At 45.2% G+C, this 19,122-nt stretch overlaps 1 protein-coding gene across 14 annotated transcripts in view; it reads left to right on the forward strand.

Annotated features, from left to right (window-relative positions):
- NAV1 (neuron navigator 1) overlaps positions 1-17,147 on the forward strand; it is a 289,741-nt gene extending 272,594 nt beyond the window's left edge. For all 14 annotated transcript variants that reach the window (XM_030929998.1, XM_030930002.1, XM_030930013.1 and 11 more), the window contains 10 exons: positions 222-319; positions 500-595; positions 1,000-1,159; positions 1,574-1,809; positions 2,653-2,807; positions 2,953-3,024; positions 3,507-3,703; positions 4,181-4,299; positions 7,609-7,806; positions 9,879-17,147. In XM_030929998.1, coding sequence (XP_030785858.1) covers positions 222-319; positions 500-595; positions 1,000-1,159; positions 1,574-1,809; positions 2,653-2,807; positions 2,953-3,024; positions 3,507-3,703; positions 4,181-4,299; positions 7,609-7,806; positions 9,879-9,974 — 1,427 coding nt within the window. In that variant the 3' untranslated portion in view covers positions 9,975-17,147. The remainder of the gene's footprint in view (positions 1-221; positions 320-499; positions 596-999; positions 1,160-1,573; positions 1,810-2,652; positions 2,808-2,952; positions 3,025-3,506; positions 3,704-4,180; positions 4,300-7,608; positions 7,807-9,878) is intronic.
- Positions 17,148-19,122: the final 1,975 nt, after the last annotated feature.

Below are 19,122 nucleotides of genomic sequence, written 5' to 3' on the forward strand. Positions count from 1 at the left end.
CACTTGCTCTGGTCAGAGAGGTAACAATGCCCAAGTCAAGCAGATGCCAGTGTCCTGAGACACTGAGTTGTAATGGTCCTTCAACCTTAACTACTTTTGAGCTTGGGACCTCCATTCCTTCTCTGTGGCAAATAGAATTATTTGGAAAGGATAGTGATTGGAAAGTTTAGGAAAGGCTGCAGGTACTTCTAAAACCAGTTGGTTCTTTTCAATCCCCACAGACCTGTCACCCATGGATGGCATCAGTACTTGTGGTCCAAAGGAGGAAGTGACCCTCCGGGTGGTGGTGAGGATGCCCCCGCAGCACATCATCAAAGGGGTAAGGAACTTCAGGGAGAGCCCCGGTGGGAAGAAACAAATACTGTTACATTTATCCAAGAAAATCTGGGCCCTGGGTACCTCCAAAACCAAAGAACTCAACTCCTAAGGCCTTTAGGACCCCGGTTCATGGAGTCATCTGCAGTGAAGTTCAAGAGCTTTTCCTTCCTTGGTCTTATAGGACTTGAAGCAGCAGGAATTCTTCCTGGGATGTAGCAAAGTCAGTGGAAAAGTTGACTGGAAGATGCTGGATGAAGCTGTTTTCCAAGTGTTCAAGGTAAAGGGATACCTGTACTCAAAAAGGTTGCTCATCCTCTCATGGGATATATATACTTTTTTAGAGACGGAGTCTCATTCTTGTCTCCCAGGCTGGAGGGCAGTGGCGTGATCACACCTCACTGCAGCCTTGAACTCCTGGGCTTAAGTAATTCTCCTGTCACAGCCTCCTGAGTAGCTGGGATTACAGGCATGTGCCACCATGCATGGCTTCTCATGGGATATTAAACCATCCAGGCACTCCCTGGGGACCTTTGAGGCTTTATGGAGAAATGCTGCCTAGGAAAAGCATATGCTCTGCACTTTCTCCATCTACTTCTGTTTCCTCTGATAGACATTCTTTGTTGTAGCTTTTACACCTGTGTTTGTGTATTTTCTTCTTGTTCTGCCTGTCTTTTCTGTCAGGACTATATTTCTAAAATGGACCCAGCCTCTACCCTGGGACTAAGCACTGAGTCCATCCACGGCTACAGCATCAGCCACGTGAAACGAGTGTTGGATGCAGAACCCCCTGAGATGCCTCCTTGCCGTCGAGGTGTCAATAACATATCAGTCTCCCTCAAAGGTCAGTCTTTGTCTCTTGGGGTGAGGTGGTGTGGCATGAAGGCAGGGACAGGATCATCAAATAATCCATCATGCATTCATTCACCAAGAACTCACTGAGAAGGTATAATATGAAGATGCTTAAGTAATGTGAGATATAAAAAGATGAATAAGACCCAGTCCTAACTTTGGCTCCCAGGGAGACTTTTGCTAAGCCTAGGATTTTTACTTCACTCCTCACCCCCAGCTCAGAGCATGTCCCTAAAAAGATTTAAGTTTTCAAAACTGGGGGTTAAGGGACTCTTATGGAACCATGGGGCAAGTGGCTCTGAGTTTCTTCAGGGGGCTCCTAGATGAAGAAAGAAAAGCCCTTTAGGATCCCTTGCTATCCTCAAGACCCTGGTCAAGACTCGTGCTTTCTGGGGTGGGGGTTCAGGTCTGAAGGAGAAATGCGTCGACAGCCTGGTGTTTGAGACGCTGATCCCCAAGCCGATGATGCAGCACTACATAAGCCTCCTGCTGAAGCACCGGCGCCTCGTCCTCTCGGGCCCCAGCGGCACGGGCAAGACCTACCTGACCAATCGCTTGGCCGAGTACCTGGTGGAGCGCTCTGGCCGTGAGGTCACGGAGGGCATCGTCAGCACCTTCAACATGCACCAGCAGTCTTGCAAGGTGGCTGCCGCCCGACACCCCTGTCAGCCTTTGTTCATGCCTCAGCCTTCCCCAAGACCTTTCCCCAGCCCCTTCCTGCCTCATTGTTCCCTTTTCCTCATCTCTGCCTTCATCTTTCTTCTCCTCTTCTGTGTTCATTTCCTTCCCTCTCTGTCTATCCCCTTTTCCAGTCTTCTCCTTTCCCTCCCCACAATTTCTTTCCAACCTCTTGCCCTTAACTTGTTTCTCCACACTTTCCCTTGCCTTTGTGGAGAAAGGCTTTCCTCTCCACACTGTTCCTTGCTTTGTGCACCTTCCTCCTCGGTTAGTCATTGATGAAACTGCATCCTCCTCATTTCTACCCCACTGTCTGCCAGCCCCGTCAATCCATCCCTTCTCTTTTGTTCTCTTCCTTCTACTTCTCTTCTCAGTATTACTCTCTGACCTTGGCCTTTCTGGGAAGAAGCACTCGGAATTAAATGGTACATATTGTACCCTCCCCTGCCAAAACTGATGTCTCTTGAGCACACCCTAATACTATGGAGTTGGTTCAAATCTTTGCTCTTACCCGCTGGGGGAGGCATGCGCGTTAACAGTAGTCCATGGTACCCATGAAAATCCACCTAGGAAATAGCATATGTCCCCCATCTTTGGGGAATTTTGGGGCTGCTGCTTAAGAGGGTTGCTTTAGAGGCTTTGGAACCACTGCTTATCACTGTGGTAATCTGATTCTATAATCAAATTTCCAAGGAACTAAAGGCCCCAGGGGAATCTAGATAGTAAAACTTCTTCAAAATCCTGATTTCCGAGGCTGATCCAGCTGCTTATTCCCAAGTGTGGACCCACAGCCTTCTTTTATTCCAGGATCTGCAACTGTATCTTTCCAACCTGGCCAACCAGATAGACCGGGAAACAGGAATTGGGGATGTGCCCCTGGTGATCCTATTGGATGACCTGAGTGAAGCAGGCTCCATCAGTGAGTTGGTCAATGGGGCCCTCACCTGCAAGTATCATAAATGGTAAGTAAGCTGGGGTCAAGACAAAACTCACTGAAGGGGGAGGAGGGAGAACTCCGTCCAGGACAACCTATGAGTTGTGTGCACGTGGCAGAAAGCAAGTGTGAAGGCATGTCTAAGTGAATCTTTTTCCCCTTTCTCCCTGCAGTCCCTATATTATAGGTACCACCAATCAGCCTGTAAAAATGACACCCAACCATGGCTTGCACTTGAGCTTCAGGTAAGAACTCTGGCTCTGGATGAACCTTCTGACCCTATCCAAGAAACTTCAGTCCTGGACTCTGGCCAGAAGGCAGTAGATAGGAGAAGGAAAGAGAAGTATCCAGAGCTTTTTGGGCTGGAAAGAGAAAATAGATGTATTTGTCATGTCAGTTTCAAGGTGGAGGAGGACACTTGAGGAGAGAAAAGGACTGCAAAGCTAAGAGAGAGCCAGGTAGGTTGCTCTAAGCAGAATTAGGAAATTCTCTGCCCGCACACGCTGATCTGGGTCAGTGACGTCAGAAGGTTATCTGAAGAGGGCTACCGATTTGAGAATCAGCTCTACCACCCCAGGGCTGCTGCTCTGAGTTCAGATGTCCCCACTATTACTTGAAAAGAAACCAAGTAGGCATTAGTGAGAAGAAGGGACGGACTGGCAGGGGCTGAACCCTGACAATGTCCCCATTGCCACTCTGACCCCACTTTCCCCATCCTTGGTGGCAGGATGTTGACCTTCTCCAACAACGTGGAGCCAGCCAATGGCTTCCTGGTTCGTTACCTGAGGAGGAAGCTGGTAGAGTCAGACAGCGACATCAATGCCAACAAGGAAGAGCTGCTTCGGGTGCTCGACTGGGTACCCAAGCTGTGGTATCATCTCCACACCTTCCTTGAGAAGCACAGCACCTCAGACTTCCTCATCGGTACTGGGGTCCAGCTTCCCCCTGGGGGTCAGGAGGTGGCTTCCCTTTTCCACTGTACCACCTGGAGGGATGCTCCCTTTCCTTCCTGGACACTTCAGCATGTAAAGGAGCTGCAAGCCTTGTGGCTTCAGACTTAGAACCACTTAACAAGCCTTCCCAACACAGCACCACTTCAATCACCAGAAAGCTAACTCCTCTCCCTGTTTTTTTCCCAAAATTAACAGAAAAAAAGAAGGGCACATATGTAGGAGGGAATTAAACAGCTTTCCTCACTCCCTTATCTCACGTCTACCTTGTGAAGCAGGACTTATGAGATTGCCATCTAGGCAGTCAGCACCCACTAGTCTTGACAACTCTAAATTTCCTTTAATTCTTTGGCTGTCAGACCCCTCTGTCTGGTACTAAGGAGTAAAAGAGGCACAAAACTGGGAAGATCTACGTTCCCAGCCGTCTTCATGGCCTCATCCTCTTCCCTAGGTCCTTGCTTCTTTCTGTCCTGTCCCATTGGCATTGAGGACTTCCGGACCTGGTTCATTGACCTGTGGAACAACTCTATCATTCCCTATTTACAGGAAGGAGCCAAGGATGGGATCAAGGTGAGCCCTACCCTCTTCACTCAAACCCCAAGATCAGGCTGTCCTACCTAACAAAGTAGAAATGTTTATTTAATGTTAGGCATGGGACTACTGGGATTAGTTAGGTTCTTTTTCTACCAGGTGGAGCAAGGCACTAGATAGACTAAGCTGCTTTCCTGCCTCCACCTGCCATTCAGCAAATGGCACAATGACCACTGCCTCTGGGGCCATCTCTCCAGCCCTAGGCCTTCTGGCTCTAAGTCCAATTTAAACCACTCTCTAGGAGTCAGAGCACACAGAAAAATAATTGAGCTAAGAATTAAGTAAAATGCTAATTTAAAAAAAAACCTTAGTTTAGCTACTTACTAACTACTAAGTATGTTATATTGACCAAGTTACTTTTTAAATATCCTCATATGTAAAAAAAAAAAAAAGGAGGTATCACCTTCTGCTCTACCTAAATCACTGGAGTCTTTTGAAGACAAAACAAAATATGTAAAAAGATTTTTAAAAGTTAGAATAAGGAGGCCGGGCACAGTGGCTCATGCCTGTAATCCCAGCACTTTGGGAGGCCGAGGCAGGTGGATCACGAGGTCAGGAGATCAAGACCATCCTGGTGAGACCTTGTCTCTACAAAAAATAGAAAAAATTAGCCAGGCTAATTTTTTTTTTGTGGTCTCAGCTACTCAGGAGGCTGAGGCAGGAGAATGGCGTGAACCCAGGAGGCAGAGCTTGCAGTGAGCTGAGATGGCGCCACTGCACTCCAGCCTGGGCAACAGAGCGAGACTCTGTCTCAAAAAAAAGAGTTAGAATAAGGCCGGGCCCAGTAGCTCTCGCCTGTAATCCCAGCATTTCAGAAGGCTGAGGCGAGAGGACTACTTGAGCCCAGGAGCTTAGGCAACATGGAAGACCCTGTCTCTACAGAAAATAAAAAAAATTAGCCAGGCATGGTGGTGCACACGTGTAGTCCAGCTACTCTGGAGGGTGAGGGCAGAAGATCACTTGAGCCCAGGATATATAGGCAATAGTGAGCCATGTTCTCATCATTATACTCCAGCCTGGACAACAGAGTGAGACCCTGTCTCAAAAATAAATGACAATTAAAATTAAAAGTTAGAATAAAAACTTAGTGCAAAAGAAACATGTCCTTTTTTTTTAAACCACCTCAGTTTTCTTACCTGTAAATTAGATTATAATGATCACTAAAGTCCATTTTAGCACTAATAAACTGTGATGTAATTGTTAGACCCAACTGGTCATATATTATCTGTAAAAGTAATTTGTTATTGAGATAGGTATCTCCCGGTGATACAGTAAATTTCTGAAGATGCTGTCAGACTGATGCCAGAAATCATTATTTCATTTATAAATTATGTTATTTTAAGGAAATGTTGCATTATTATTAATAGCTTTTCAATTTAAAAGCATCTTCACACAGATAACATTTGTTTTCAAGAAAGTAAAAAATATTTAAGTATTATGACTAAAGTGAAAAAATTTCCTACTTGAAAAATGAAATTGCAGGGTCATAAGATTTGTGCATGTTAAGTTTTAATGCAACCTAGGCATCCATCAGTAGATGAATGGATAAAGAAAATGTGGTATATATACACATGATGGAAAATTATTCAGTTGTAAAAAAGAAGGAAATTCAAAGCCAGGCATGATGATGCATGCCTGTAGTCCCAGCAGCTACTCTGGAAGCTGAGGCCAGAGGATCCCTTGAGACCAGGAGTTAAAGTCTAGCCTAGGCAACATAGCGAGACCTTGTCTCTTAAAAAAAAGTGGGGTGGTTGGGGGATGGGGAAGAAATTCTGTCATTTACAATAACATAGATAAACCTGGAGGACATTAGGTTAAGTGAAATAAGGCAGGCATAGAAAGACAAATACTGTATGATCTCACTTATACATGGAATCTAATGAAGTCAAACTCAGAGCAGCAAAAAGTAGAATGATGGTTACCAGAGGCTGGGCATGGGGGTAAGTGGACAGTAGTGGTTGAGGAGATGTTAGTCAAAGGATACAAAATTTCAGTTAAACAGGAGGAATAAGTTCAAGAGATATATTGTACAATATGGTGACTATAGTTAATAACAATGTATCATATACTTGAAAATCACTAAGAGAAAAGTTTCTATTTATTTTTTTGAGATGGAATTTCACTCTTATGCCCAGGCTGGAGTGCAATGGCGGGATTTCGGCCCCCTGCAACCTTCACCTCCTGGGTTTAAGCGATTCTCCTGCCTCAGCCTTCCAAGTAGCTGGGATTAACAGGTGTGAGCTACCACACCCGGCCGCCCGGCCAAGAATAGATTTTAAGTGTTCTCACCACACACACAAAAATATGTGAGGTAAAAGCCAGGCACAGTGGCTCACGCCTGTTAATCCCAGCACTTTGGGAGGCCGAGGCAGGTGGATCATCTGAGGTCAGGAGTTCAAGACCAATCTGACCAACATGATGAAACCCCGTCTCTACTACATACAAAAAATTAGCCCAGTGCATGTGGCGCATGCCTGTAATCCCAGCTAGTTGGGAGGCTGAAGCAGGAGAATCGCTTGAACCCAGGAGGCGGAGATTGCAGTGAGCCAAAATTGAACCATTGCACTCCAGCCTGGGCAACAAGAGCAAAACTCCCTCTGGGAAAAAAATATATGTGAGGTAATACATATGTTAATTAGCTTGATTTAGCCATCCCACAGCAAATACATATTTCATAACATCAAGTTATACATCATAAATGCATATAATTTTTGTTGATTAAAAAATAAATTGAAAAAATAAATATTTTTTAAAGTTTTAATACAATCTGCTAAATTGTCCTCCAAAATTATCTTACAATTTATACCAACTTATTTCCTTGTTTGGAAACTCAGGAAAACTCCACAGAAAGCAGAGCCTCAAGGATTTACATTCGAGGAAGTGCACCTTTTTTTTTTGAGGCAGTCTTGCTCTGTCATCCAGGCTGGAGTGCAGTGGCTCACTGCAACCTCCACAGGTTCAAGTGATTCTCCTGCCTCAGCCTCCCAAGTAGGTAGGATTATACAGGCACACACTGCCACGCTTGGCTAATTTTTTTTTTTATTTTTTATTTTTAGTAGAAACAGGGTTTCACCACGTTGTCCAGGCTGGTCTCGAACTTCTGACCTCAAGTGATCAGCCCGCCTTGGCCTCCCTAAGTGCTGGGATTACAGGCATGAGCCACTGTGCCCGGCCAGGAAGTGCACATTTTTAAGGAGCATATTTTTTGTAGGAACTACCAAGAGACTGCATAAACAAGCCTCTAATCTGTGAATTCCCCACAGTAATCATATTTCACCTTCTTTCCAGGTCCACGGACAGAAAGCTGCTTGGGAGGACCCAGTAGAATGGGTCCGGGACACACTTCCCTGGCCATCAGCCCAACAGGACCAATCAAAGCTGTACCACCTGCCCCCACCCACCGTGGGCCCTCACAGCATTGCCTCACCTCCTGAAGATAGGACAGTCAAAGATAGCACGCCTAGTTCTCTGGACTCAGATCCTCTGGTGAGTAGAAGCCATTCTAGAGTAAAAATAAGACTATTATAGAACTGAATTATTGACCAGCAGGGTGGCTCACACCTGTAATCTCAGCACTTTGAGAGGCCGAGGTGGGAGGATTGTTTGAGTTCAAAACCAGCCTGGGCAACATAATGAGACCCTGCCTGTATTTCAAAAAAGAAAAAATAAGTTTAAAAAAACCCTGAATTCTTCACACTTTTCATGCATACACTGATGGGGGCCTGGAGAGTAAAGAGTGAGTACTAGCAAGGCCAGGACCAGGCTGAGGCCAGTGAGGAGCTCTGAATATCAGAATCTGGGGTTATAAAGATCATATGCTTGAGACCTGGCTTAAGCTAAATAATAATGCATCCCAGCAAGATGTATACTAGCAAAGACCCACGTGTCAGGTAGATCCCATGATGTAGGAATATCAACCAAAGAAGTAGAGCAGTAGTGCACACTAGCACTCTCTCTACTTCTGCTTCTCCTCTGACGCTATCCTGAAGACTGCTTCAGCTAAATGAGTTCATGCACCGGTTATCATTGAAGCAATCATCATTGCCTTTTCACAAACCACTCTAAACTCTGAGCTCTTCATCACTGAGAAACCAAGAATCAGACCCACGGTCTAGATTTTTTTTTATTTTTGGAGACAGAGTCTTGCTCTTTCATCTAGGCTGGAATGCAATGATGATATCAAAGCTCACTGCCACCTCCAACTCCTAGGCTCATAGGCTCGAGTCATCCTCCCACCTGGGCTTCAGCATCCTGAGTAGCTGGGACTATACTTGTGTGCCACCACGCCTGGCTATCAGGGGAACCCGCCCCCGATAGTCAATGTGGGTTCTTTTCTATTTCCCTAAGTGTCGGCTGGTCTGAGAAATAAAGAGAAAGAGTACAAAAGAGAGAAATTTTAAAGCTGGGTGTCCAGGGGAGACATCACGTGTTGGCAGGTTCCGTGATGCCCCCCTTAGCTATAAAACCAGCAAGTTTTTATTAGCGATTTTCACAAGGGAGGGAGTGCACAAATAGGGTGTGGGTCACAGAGATCACATGCTTCACAAGATAATAAAATATCACAAAGTAAATGGAGGCAGGGAGAGAGATCACAGGACCACAGGGCGAAATTAAAATTGCTAATGAAGTTTCCGGAGCACATTGTCATTGATAACATCTTATCAGGAGACAGGGTTTGAGAGCAGATAACTGGTCTGACCAAAATTTATTAGGCGGGAATTTCCTCGTCCTAATAAGCCTGGGAGCGCCATGGGACACCAGGGCTTATTTCATCCCTTTGTCTATGGCCGTAAAAGACAGCCACCCCCAAAGCGGCCATTTTAGAGGCCTACCCTTAGGGGCGCATTCTCTTTCTCAGGGATGTCCCTTGCTCAGAAAAGAATTCAGCCATATTTCTCCTATTTGCTTTTGAAAGAAGAGAAATATGGCTCATTCTGCCCGGCTCACCGGCAGTCAGAGTTTAATCTCCCTTGTTCCCTGAACATTGCTGTTATCCTGTTCTTTTTTCAAGGTGCCCAGATTTCATATTGTTCAAACACACATGCTCTACAAACAATTTGTGCAATTAACGCAATCATCACAGGGTCCTGAGGCGACATACATCCTCCTCAGCTTACGAAGATGATGGAATTAAGAGATTAAAGACAGGCATAGGAAATCACAAGGGTATTGATTGGGGAAGTGATAAATGTCCATGAAATCTTCACAATTTACGTTCAGAGATTGCAGTAAAGACAGGTGTAAGAAATTATAAAAGTATTAATTTGGGGAACTAATAAATGTCCATGAAATCTTCACAATTTATATTCTGCCATGGCTTCAGCCAGTCCCTCCGTTCAGGGTCCCTGACTTCCCACAACATCTGGCCGATTTTCTTTTCTTTTCTTTTTTTTGTTGTAGAGACAGGGTCTCTCTTTGTTTTCAAGGCTGGACTCCTGGCTTCAAGCTATCCTTCCACCTTGGCCTCCCAAAGTGTTGGGATTTTGTTGTTGTTTCCCTTCTGTGGGCAGGACCCAGAGTCCCAACTCTCATAAATCCATCTTTTTGCCCCTCTTTAGATGGCCATGCTGCTGAAACTTCAAGAAGCTGCCAACTACATTGAGTCTCCAGATCGAGAAACCATCCTGGACCCCAACCTCCAGGCAACACTTTAAGGGTTCGGCAATCACTGTCACCCCCGGACAGCAGAACGCTGGCATCAGCTATCTCAGCTCTTCCTCTCCCCTCTCCTCTTTCAGAGCACTGGCTCTCCAGCCCCAGGAGGAGAACAGGAGGGAGGAGGAGATGAAAGAGGAGGGACAGGTTCTTGGTGCTGTACCTTTGAAAACTTCCTAGTAAGGAATGGTGGGGTGGCGTTTGGGAGCTTGTGCCCCCTAAACACATATACTGGCCTCCTCTAATGACTTTGGGGAAAAGATGATTCTGGGTCTTTCCCTTGACTTCTTGTTTCAATTACAAACTCCTGGGCTTTCTGGGGAGGGGTTCAGAAAACATCAAAACACTGCAGCAGTTCCTAAATGATTCTCACAAGCAACCTTGAGAGAGACAGTCATGTGAGGGGGATCTGGGGGAGGCAGGAAGCTCCCCAGATTTTCTCACAGACCCTTCCCAATTCCATCACCACTGCCAACAACTCCTCCCCAGAGATCTGGCTGGAGCCCAGAAAAAGAAGCATGTGGTTTTAAAAATGTTTAAATCAATCTGTAAAAGGTAAAAATGAAAAACAAAAACAAGCAAACAAACAAAAAACAATGGAAAAGATGAAGCTGGAGAGAGAGGAACCAGTTGCCAAGGTAGAAAGACAGCTGCCCGCTCCTGCCCTCTGGATGACATAGGGGACATCAACAAGACGGCTGCCAACCTGAGAAGTCACCAAACCACAAAAATAACCTTACAGCCTTCAGAGAAAGACTACCAGCTCTGTCTTTCTACCCTCTAATTTAACCTGCATGAGAGTCAATAAACCCTACTTTTTTATTTTTGTTTTTTATTTCGTTTTCATTTTTTTCTCCCGTTTGCCTATTTATTTTTTTCTTTTCCCTTTTTTTTTTTTTTTTTCTTTATCCATTTTTCCATTTCCTCACATGTCCACGAGATGCTTGGGTTGCTTTTCCAGGGGCTAGTTTGGCTTTTCCAAGTGGGTTTTCTTTGGAGAATCTGACTCCATATAATTGGCATGACACCTGCCATGCCAATATCTTTGGCATCCATGGGGCTTATATGAGACATGAAGCATTGGCTTGGAAGTAGAGGGAGAAGAGGAACCCAGTTCCCTTGACTTCCCTTTTGAGAAAGCACATGTTCTGCTAGGTAGCTCAATTGCCAGCCTCTGTCATGAGAGGGTATAGCCTCATCTTGATAGAAGAGCTACTCTGAGCTTTATCATGGACCAGAGGAAAACCAGGAAATTGAAAACATTCCTCTGTCTTGTGGCCAGTTTGGCCTTTCACTGCACTATTCTGATGGTGCCTGACTGAATCAAAATATCCTAGCTGGCTCTTACTATTTTTCACAAGTGAGTATTCACATTTAAGAGACTGAATATCCATGTGAGATCATCCCAATCAGAATATAAGACTCAAGGAGTTTGACTTGGTGGCCAATACCTGCCTTCCAAAGAGATCCTACATTTGCAGATTTGCTCCTTTCCCATTGCCTCGAAGGTCTGGCAATCCCTGTTCTTTCATTTGACAAGTACTTACTGAGTACTAACTATGTACAAATCATTAGGTTAACACACACACACACACACACAGACACACACACACACAAGACTTGGGCCCTTAAGTTTACAGTTCAATAGGAAGTGTTAACCTCCATTAAGCTACACCCCCTTGTTATCTAGACCTTCGGGATCATCTAAGAAATGTAGCTGAAACCCAAGGAGCCAGCTAGAAAGAAGCTTTTGATTAGATGTACAATTCATTGGGGACAGAAGATCTGGGATCAATTAAGATGGCACCTGAAGGACTATGGAATCTTGCTTGTCAGGAGTGGGCAAGTCTACTTCCTGCCATTTCTGAAAGCCCCATGGGACCAGCTTCCCGGCTGAGCTGCCTGGTAGGCTGAAGCTTCAGGACTCTGCAGATCAGGGATATGTGATGAGCACCGGCCTAAGTGTTTGCTCTTCAGATTCCTAAGTAGCACAAGACTTTATTAGAATCTATAGGCATACCAGCCTGGATCACTCTGTTCCACCCAATGGAGGAGTAGATACATCTGAATCTTCTTATCAGTATATTTTCATTTAGGTCCAAAAGATGGTCCAGGCTGCCCCTCACAAAAGCTTCTGCATTCACATGGTAAGCTCCCAGGGATGACAGGGTTCTGTATGATGGAGACTATTATTGCTATTGCTGCTAATTCCATGAGCTGTGAAGATCCCTAACCAACTCAGCTGTAACATATGCAATTCTGTGGTGGGAAGAGGCTGTGTGTCCAAGGATGGTGCTGAAATCACTGCCTTAAGGTCTCTGCTGTGCAGAATGAGGAGGCCCCGGAGCTGGCTGTTCTAACTTAGAAGAAAGAGAAGACTGGATGGGCCTGCTTGGGATCTAGGTCTCTTCTAAACCCTATCCTAAGCTCCAGTTCCATGGCAAGGCTCAGACTTCGCTTCACTCTATTTTCTGGTGCTGCCCAGCCAGTGCCTTCTGCCATGGATGTTACTAGCTACTTGAGAAAAAGGAGAGGGGAGAACCCCTTCTTTCGTTCCAACTGCCTCCAACCCCAAAGGGATTCTTGGCTCTCTGGTAACCATGGATACCACCGTGAATTTTATTTGGATCCTCAGCAGGTTGATTCTGGAGACCTCATGCCATGACTTTTTATTTCTCTTCCTGGGATCCACCACCCTCTACTCTCAGCTGACTGCTGCATTTAGCCCAGATCTCCAGTAGCTTTCCTCCAGAAAGTGTGTTTCCATCTAGTGAGGTGGTATTGAAGCCTTGGCTTTCCCTCTGGAGCCTGGGACCCTGTTTACAGTTGCACATCTGGGCCCCTCACTGTGGGGATCGATCATTCTCATGAAGGAATCACGGTTATGTGGCAACTGCAGAAGGCTGAGCCTCCTCATGGTGCTATAACCCCTTGGGACACTCATCCAGACTTCTCTGAAGCAGAAAACCTGAGCTCCCCACTCACTGCCCTAGAATTTATGGCAAGGAGCAAATCCACAGCATTCTCTCCCACCTATGTCCTGCTTCTTGGTTGAGCCTACTGGGATCCCTCAGAAAAGAAACACTGGGTCCCATAGCTAAATTCTCAACCCCCAGGCACCTTCAGAAGAATCCAGCCTAATACTGGAATTTGTGCTATTATCTTCCTCTCCAGCCCCCCAACTCCATCCCTCACCACAGTTGGCTAGGAAATGACATGAGTTCAATATCTAATGTCAACCATTGGGGAGAGCCACAACTCCAGGAGAGGTTCCTGAGCTGAGTCCCTTAATTTCTGGATGAAGAAGATCAACAAGTTTTGTCCAATGTACTTGTTTCTCAGACCTTGCCTAGGCACTAAAAATAAAATACTAGGTCATTGGAGGCTAATTTGGGGCCTGATGTCTGTGTGTGTGTGTGTGTGTGTGTGTGTGTGTGTGTCTCCCTCTCTTACACACACAAGAGCAGTATACTGTTGCTGTTTCCTACCTTCTGAGGCTTCAAAGTATTTTTTAAAATCTATGCTTTGTGGCAGCTCTACGGTGCTTATCTCTGTCTTTGTGTCAATCCTTAAGTACCCATGTCTTTTTCATGTCTAACCATTGGGAAGGGAGAGGCTGGCAGGGAAGACGAATCTGCTACAAGTCCATGGGAAGACCCTACAATGAAATCCTTATTGGTTGGTATACTGTTTTGGTCTTGAATTGCCAACTTTCCAGCTGATCTAGCCATACTCCTTAAGTACTAACGACAAAAATAGAGTGCTTTTTTTTCCTTCTTAATGTCTTGCCTTCTGGTTTTCCTGGTTTGCAAGACTAAGTGTACCTAATCTCACCATCTCTTCACTTCTAGCTCCCTAAAACAAGGGTCACACTACTCCAAGGGATAACCCCTTACAGTGGTCTGAGGAGTAACTATTTCCTAAAGTATTCTAAAAGAGTAGGAAGAGAGAAATGGTACCCTGCTGCTTCTCAGAGATACCTCACATCCTCACTTGGGATGGCATCCACATAGAAATCCCACATTTAGGTAAAATTTGCCTGACTGAAGGGGACTCAGTCCTCCAAATGAGGATCAAGGAGGTATCTACGTGAGATCTTAAGAACTCTTTATTGCCATTAGTTGGAGAGGGTGAGGGAATTGTCCTAATCGCACATTTAACACAGGGAATAAGTGCTGAAGTTACCCAGTAGTTGGAGAGGGTGGGGGAATTGTCCTAATCGCACATGTAACACAGGGAATAAGTGCTGAAGTTACCCAGTAGTTGGAGAGGGTGGGGGAATTGTCCTAATCACACATCTAACACAGGGAATAAGTGCTGAAGTTACCCAGATCACCAAGTGCGGCTCCTCATCATACTTTATTTTTGCTTTCCTTATTCCTTGGTGCTGACTAAGCTGAAGTGAAGAAGCAGACTTCATAAGCCAACCCCTGTGATGGGATGGGAAAATGGGCTTTTGCAGAGGGTTTATTAATAGAGATGGATTTACTACTCACAAGTTCTGGTTCATGGCTCCACAGAGAAGGCCATAGTAATAAAATGATCTTACAAACACTGTTCCCCAAAGGCCAAAGCCTGAAGATATTGTCTCTTATAATCCAGTCAGCCTTATATTTTAATGAGTCCTGAATCAACCTGATTATGGATATATGGTGCCACCAACTTGACACTCCCCACTGCCTAGGGTACATGGGTGCATGTCTGCTCAGCCTAGCCTTGGAAGCGAGCACTGCCAGCCACAGATCCTGGGAAAGGTGGTAGTAACCTGGAAAATGTTGTAGCCTTGAAGGTAGGATACCTATGAAAATGCCAAAGCTGCAGGGACACGAAGACAGTTGAAAATTCAACCTATGTGTATTAGATCCTTCCAGTTTGATGGTTTGGTCATTCTTCATTATACCATGGAGAATTTTCTGTGACAAGGGTGGTCATGGAATTAAGTGAGTGATCCCCTGGTTTCTCATTCCTTAAAGCAGTGGTTCTCAAAGTATGGCACAAGACCAGCAGCATCAGCAGCATTTGGAAACTTGTTAGAAACAAAATTCTCAATCCCATCCCTGATCTGCTGAATCAGAAACTCTAGTGAGAGGACCCAGCAATCCATATTTTAAGAAACCCTCCTGGTGATTCTGATGCACACTAAATTCAACTATTTTAAAGGGAAAGCCCTTTAGAGTATTGGAGTTCCCACACCGAGAGGCTTTGGGGCCCAAAATAACAAGGTTCTAGGTTGTAATTCAGACTTTAACATTAATTTCAAAGTCACCTTTCTCATGCTTCCTTGTGTTTCTGTTTTTCCATTTATTTTAACAAAGAAAGGTATGTGTGCTTTTGGGTGGAAGTTAGGAGAATGTTTGCATCTTTCCTAGTTGAACACAACCTTCAGAGAAAAACCTTATGCCTTGGAAATTACTAGCTGGCACACTAAGGGGCTTCAACAAGGAAAGCATTTGGAGGTCTCTTCCAGATTGCTCTTCTGCCGAATTATTTATATCTATTCTGAGCTGATTATGTAATAGGATGGAAAAAGTTTTAAAAAAAATATCGAATGTGTATTTCCATGACAACGTGTTCTCCCAGCAACATCCCTCTCCTTTATTTGAGTTATAAAGGGCACTGCTGGGCCTGAGAACTGGGCCAGAACCTCCTTCTGTATGGCAGCTAACAGTGTAGGGCTTCAGTATCCCAGGAAGGCCCCTTATTCACACTCTACTCAGCTCATAGGAGAGTCTTGCGTAATGAAGACACAGCCCTGAGCACTTCAGTCCTTGTGCTCCTCCTCTCTTTTCCCCATAGCAGGACCTGGATACGGAAGTACTCAGCCAAGGTGATAGAATAAAATCATATTTTCTTTTTGTTTTTTTGTTTGTTTTTGGTTTTTTTGGAGAAGGAGTCTTGCTTTGTCACCCAGGCTGAAGTCCAGTGGCACGATCTCGGCTCATTGCAACCTCCGCCTCCCAGATTCAAGCGATTCTCCTGCCTCAGCCTCCTGAGTAGCTGGGATTACAGAAGTGCGCCACCATGCCCAGCTAATTTTTGTATTTTTAGTAGAGACGGAGTTTTGCCTTGTTGGCCAGGCTGGTCTCGATCTCCTGACCTCAGGTTATCCGACTGCCTTAGCCTCCCAAAATGCTGGGATTACAGGCATGAGCCACAGTGCCCTGCCAAATAAGATCCTTTTTTAGAAAAATCTGAAAAAGCTTCATATCTTTACAAACTCACAAAGTAGCTGATTGGGCCATGGGAGAGATGAGGCTTTTTAGAACTGGTTTTGTTTCAAGTTTGTCAATTTTCCATGTGTGAGAACTTGGGCAGAGCACAAAGAAACATACATTGCTAGTAATAGGTCTCCTGAGCTCTGGAACTAAGTGTTTGGAGGAGGACTAAAGCACGAGGGAGGTGAGTACAAAATAATTCCACTAAAATCACCTCCTCAGTCCCCCGAAGGCTGATGGTGGATCCTCTGGCCATCTCCTGTGGGTTTTTCCTGCTTCTCTGCCATTTCTCTATGCCCGAAGACACGAAGATGATATCAAGGCAGAGCTCCCATATCACAGCCAGTCTCTGGGCCACTGCTGTGCAGTGCCTCCCACTTTCTAATGCTTTTTTGTTTTTGCTTTTTCTAACAAAACAATCTTTTTTTAAAATGAATTCCAACCCCTGCTAGCTTCCTTCCCCGCCTCCATACTGTTTTAGGCAGCACCGTTTATGTGACAGTCTGTGTTTCTCAAATGCATGGTGTTCCTCAGGTGGAGAGTGGGCAGAAGTTTTTGCAACACTTTTTTTTTAAGTTATTGGGTGCAAAATCCCAGACCAGGATATGTGTATGTCTGTGTGTTTATGTTTTTTCTTATTTGACCCTCCCCTCGTTCAACCTACCCCCTTTTATATCTAATGTAGAAAAAGCGAAACTGAATCTGGAAAGCAAATTGTTGTATATAGTTGCGGTAACAATCATGAAGAGAGAGCTGGGCTGTCCCCTTAGTAATTCATTTTAGATAACACATTATTTAAAAATAAAATTCATGCCAGAGCCAGCTGAAGAGGCCTTCCTTCATCACCACTGAGGCCACCCCCATCTGGGCCCTCTGTCCTTCTGGCATGTCTCCTCCCAGCAAGATTCATCTGTTCAATGCCATTTGCGTTTCAATAAAGTTATCTCCTGTATTGTCCACTGGTTCTCTAGCTCCCTCTCTGCCTGGTTTCTGTCTCCATTTATCTTGTGGCCCATTCCTTGATTGGCAAGGCCAGACTGCTTGTGGTCATTTGCCTAAACCAGAAGTAACCGGAAATCCTAAGCTAGAGTCTCCTCACTCCCTTGGTTGGGGGTGGGAGGAACCCCTGCTCACACATTATGGACATAGAATCCTTCACCAGAACTGAAAACATCCAGCCCAAACGTCAAGGCTCTGGAGTCCTCCATCTGGGTTGCTGCACTGTTTGAAAACATACCACCCTCTGGACTTTGCTAAATGTTCTTCTTGGGGTAAAAGTGAACTGACCTATTAGAAGCTGTTGTAATCAAGTTCAGCTTCTCTTGGCCACTTCAATAAGGTAAATAAGTCTTACTATTCCCCATTGCAGAATTGAAGGGTCCAAGAAGCAATCTTTGCCCTATGAAATTGTAGTAACATAACTCATCTGTGCCCTCTTAACATGGGAGGTGACAAGTGTGTTGAGAACTCTCTTCAAGCCAGTTGCAGTGGGTGTACCTGTAGTTCTAGCTACTCTGGAGGCTGAGGTGGGAAGATCACCTGTCCAGCCTGGGCAACAAAGCAAGACCCCCCCCAACTCAAAAACAAACATAAATAAATAATTGAGAAAGCCTTCTTTTGAAATAATCTTCTGATGAGATGACTTAATCCCTGATTGTTACCAGTCTAGCATCCACAGTCTTGGAAGTGACCTAGGAATTGGTAACTGGTTTCCTTTGCCATGTAAGAATGAATTCACTTGATAAGCGTTCCTGGGAACCATTTTGAAGGCACATAACCTGAACAGCTCACTAAAAGATACCTGTTCCTGTTTGCTCTAGAACCTCCCATTCCAATGACATCCTATCCTTTCTGCCACTACATGCTTGCCACTCTGCCCTGAATTTTTTTTTAATTTTAATTTTTTTAATAGACAGAGTCTCTATATACTTGCCCAGACAGGAATGCAGTAGCTATTCACAGGCGTGATGACAACACACTCACACTACAGCCTGGAACTCCGGGGCTCAAGTGATCCTCCTGCCTTGGCTTACATCTTGCTTTTTTTTTCTTTTCTTTTTTTTTTTTTTCTGAGACAAGATGTCACTCTGTCGCCCAGGCTGGAGTGCAGTGGCACAATCACTGCTCACTGCAGCCTCGTCCTCCTGGGCTCAAGTGATCTTCCCAACTCCACCTCCCGAATATCGGGGACTATAGGGCTCACGCCACCACGCCTGGGCAATTTTCGTATTTTTTTGTAGAGACGAAGTCTCGCTATATTGCCCAGGCTGTTCTCGAACTCCTGAGCTTAAGCAATCCTCCTGCCTCGGCCTCCCAAAGTGCTAGGATTAGAGGCGTGAGCCACTGCGCCTGGCCACACCCCGCATTTTTAACGCCTCTCTGGAGCGCTCATCCTCTCCACCTGTTCCACTATTTAGGGGCGGCTCTGCAACGTGGGCCATTTCCTACGACCAGCCGCTGACAACTGTATCATCAAACTGCTCTTGTTCTCGCACGCTTAAATGTCCAGCCATAACTTCTCAGGGAACAAAAATGTATACATTTTCAACAAATAGGACTCATTCTCACATAGTCACATACAGCACTCACTCTGGAGGAAAATCCCTTTCATATGCCTGTGTCTCCCCTGCCCAGCCACTTCCCAGCTTTGAGGTTGGGCTCATCTACGCTGGAAAACCAAGGGACTGGGCCGTGGTTTTCCCACTTCCACTTCCCAGTTTGCTTTAGCTTATTTTCCCCCGCTTTGGATTCCTGAGGCTAAGATGAAGAGAGTCACTTGAGCCAACTTTTTTTCAGTGTTTAGAGGGAAAAGATTGCGGTTTAAAATAGGAGCTATTTGTGACCCAGACCCCTCTCCTTAAAGCCCTCTACATCCATTCCCATCCCGCCTCCTCTCTCCTAACACCTGAAAGATGCATGAATATAAAGTCAT

Source organism: Rhinopithecus roxellana, chromosome 1, assembly GCF_007565055.1.
Source record: "Rhinopithecus roxellana isolate Shanxi Qingling chromosome 1, ASM756505v1, whole genome shotgun sequence".
NCBI classification, from domain to species: domain Eukaryota; kingdom Metazoa; phylum Chordata; class Mammalia; order Primates; family Cercopithecidae; genus Rhinopithecus; species Rhinopithecus roxellana.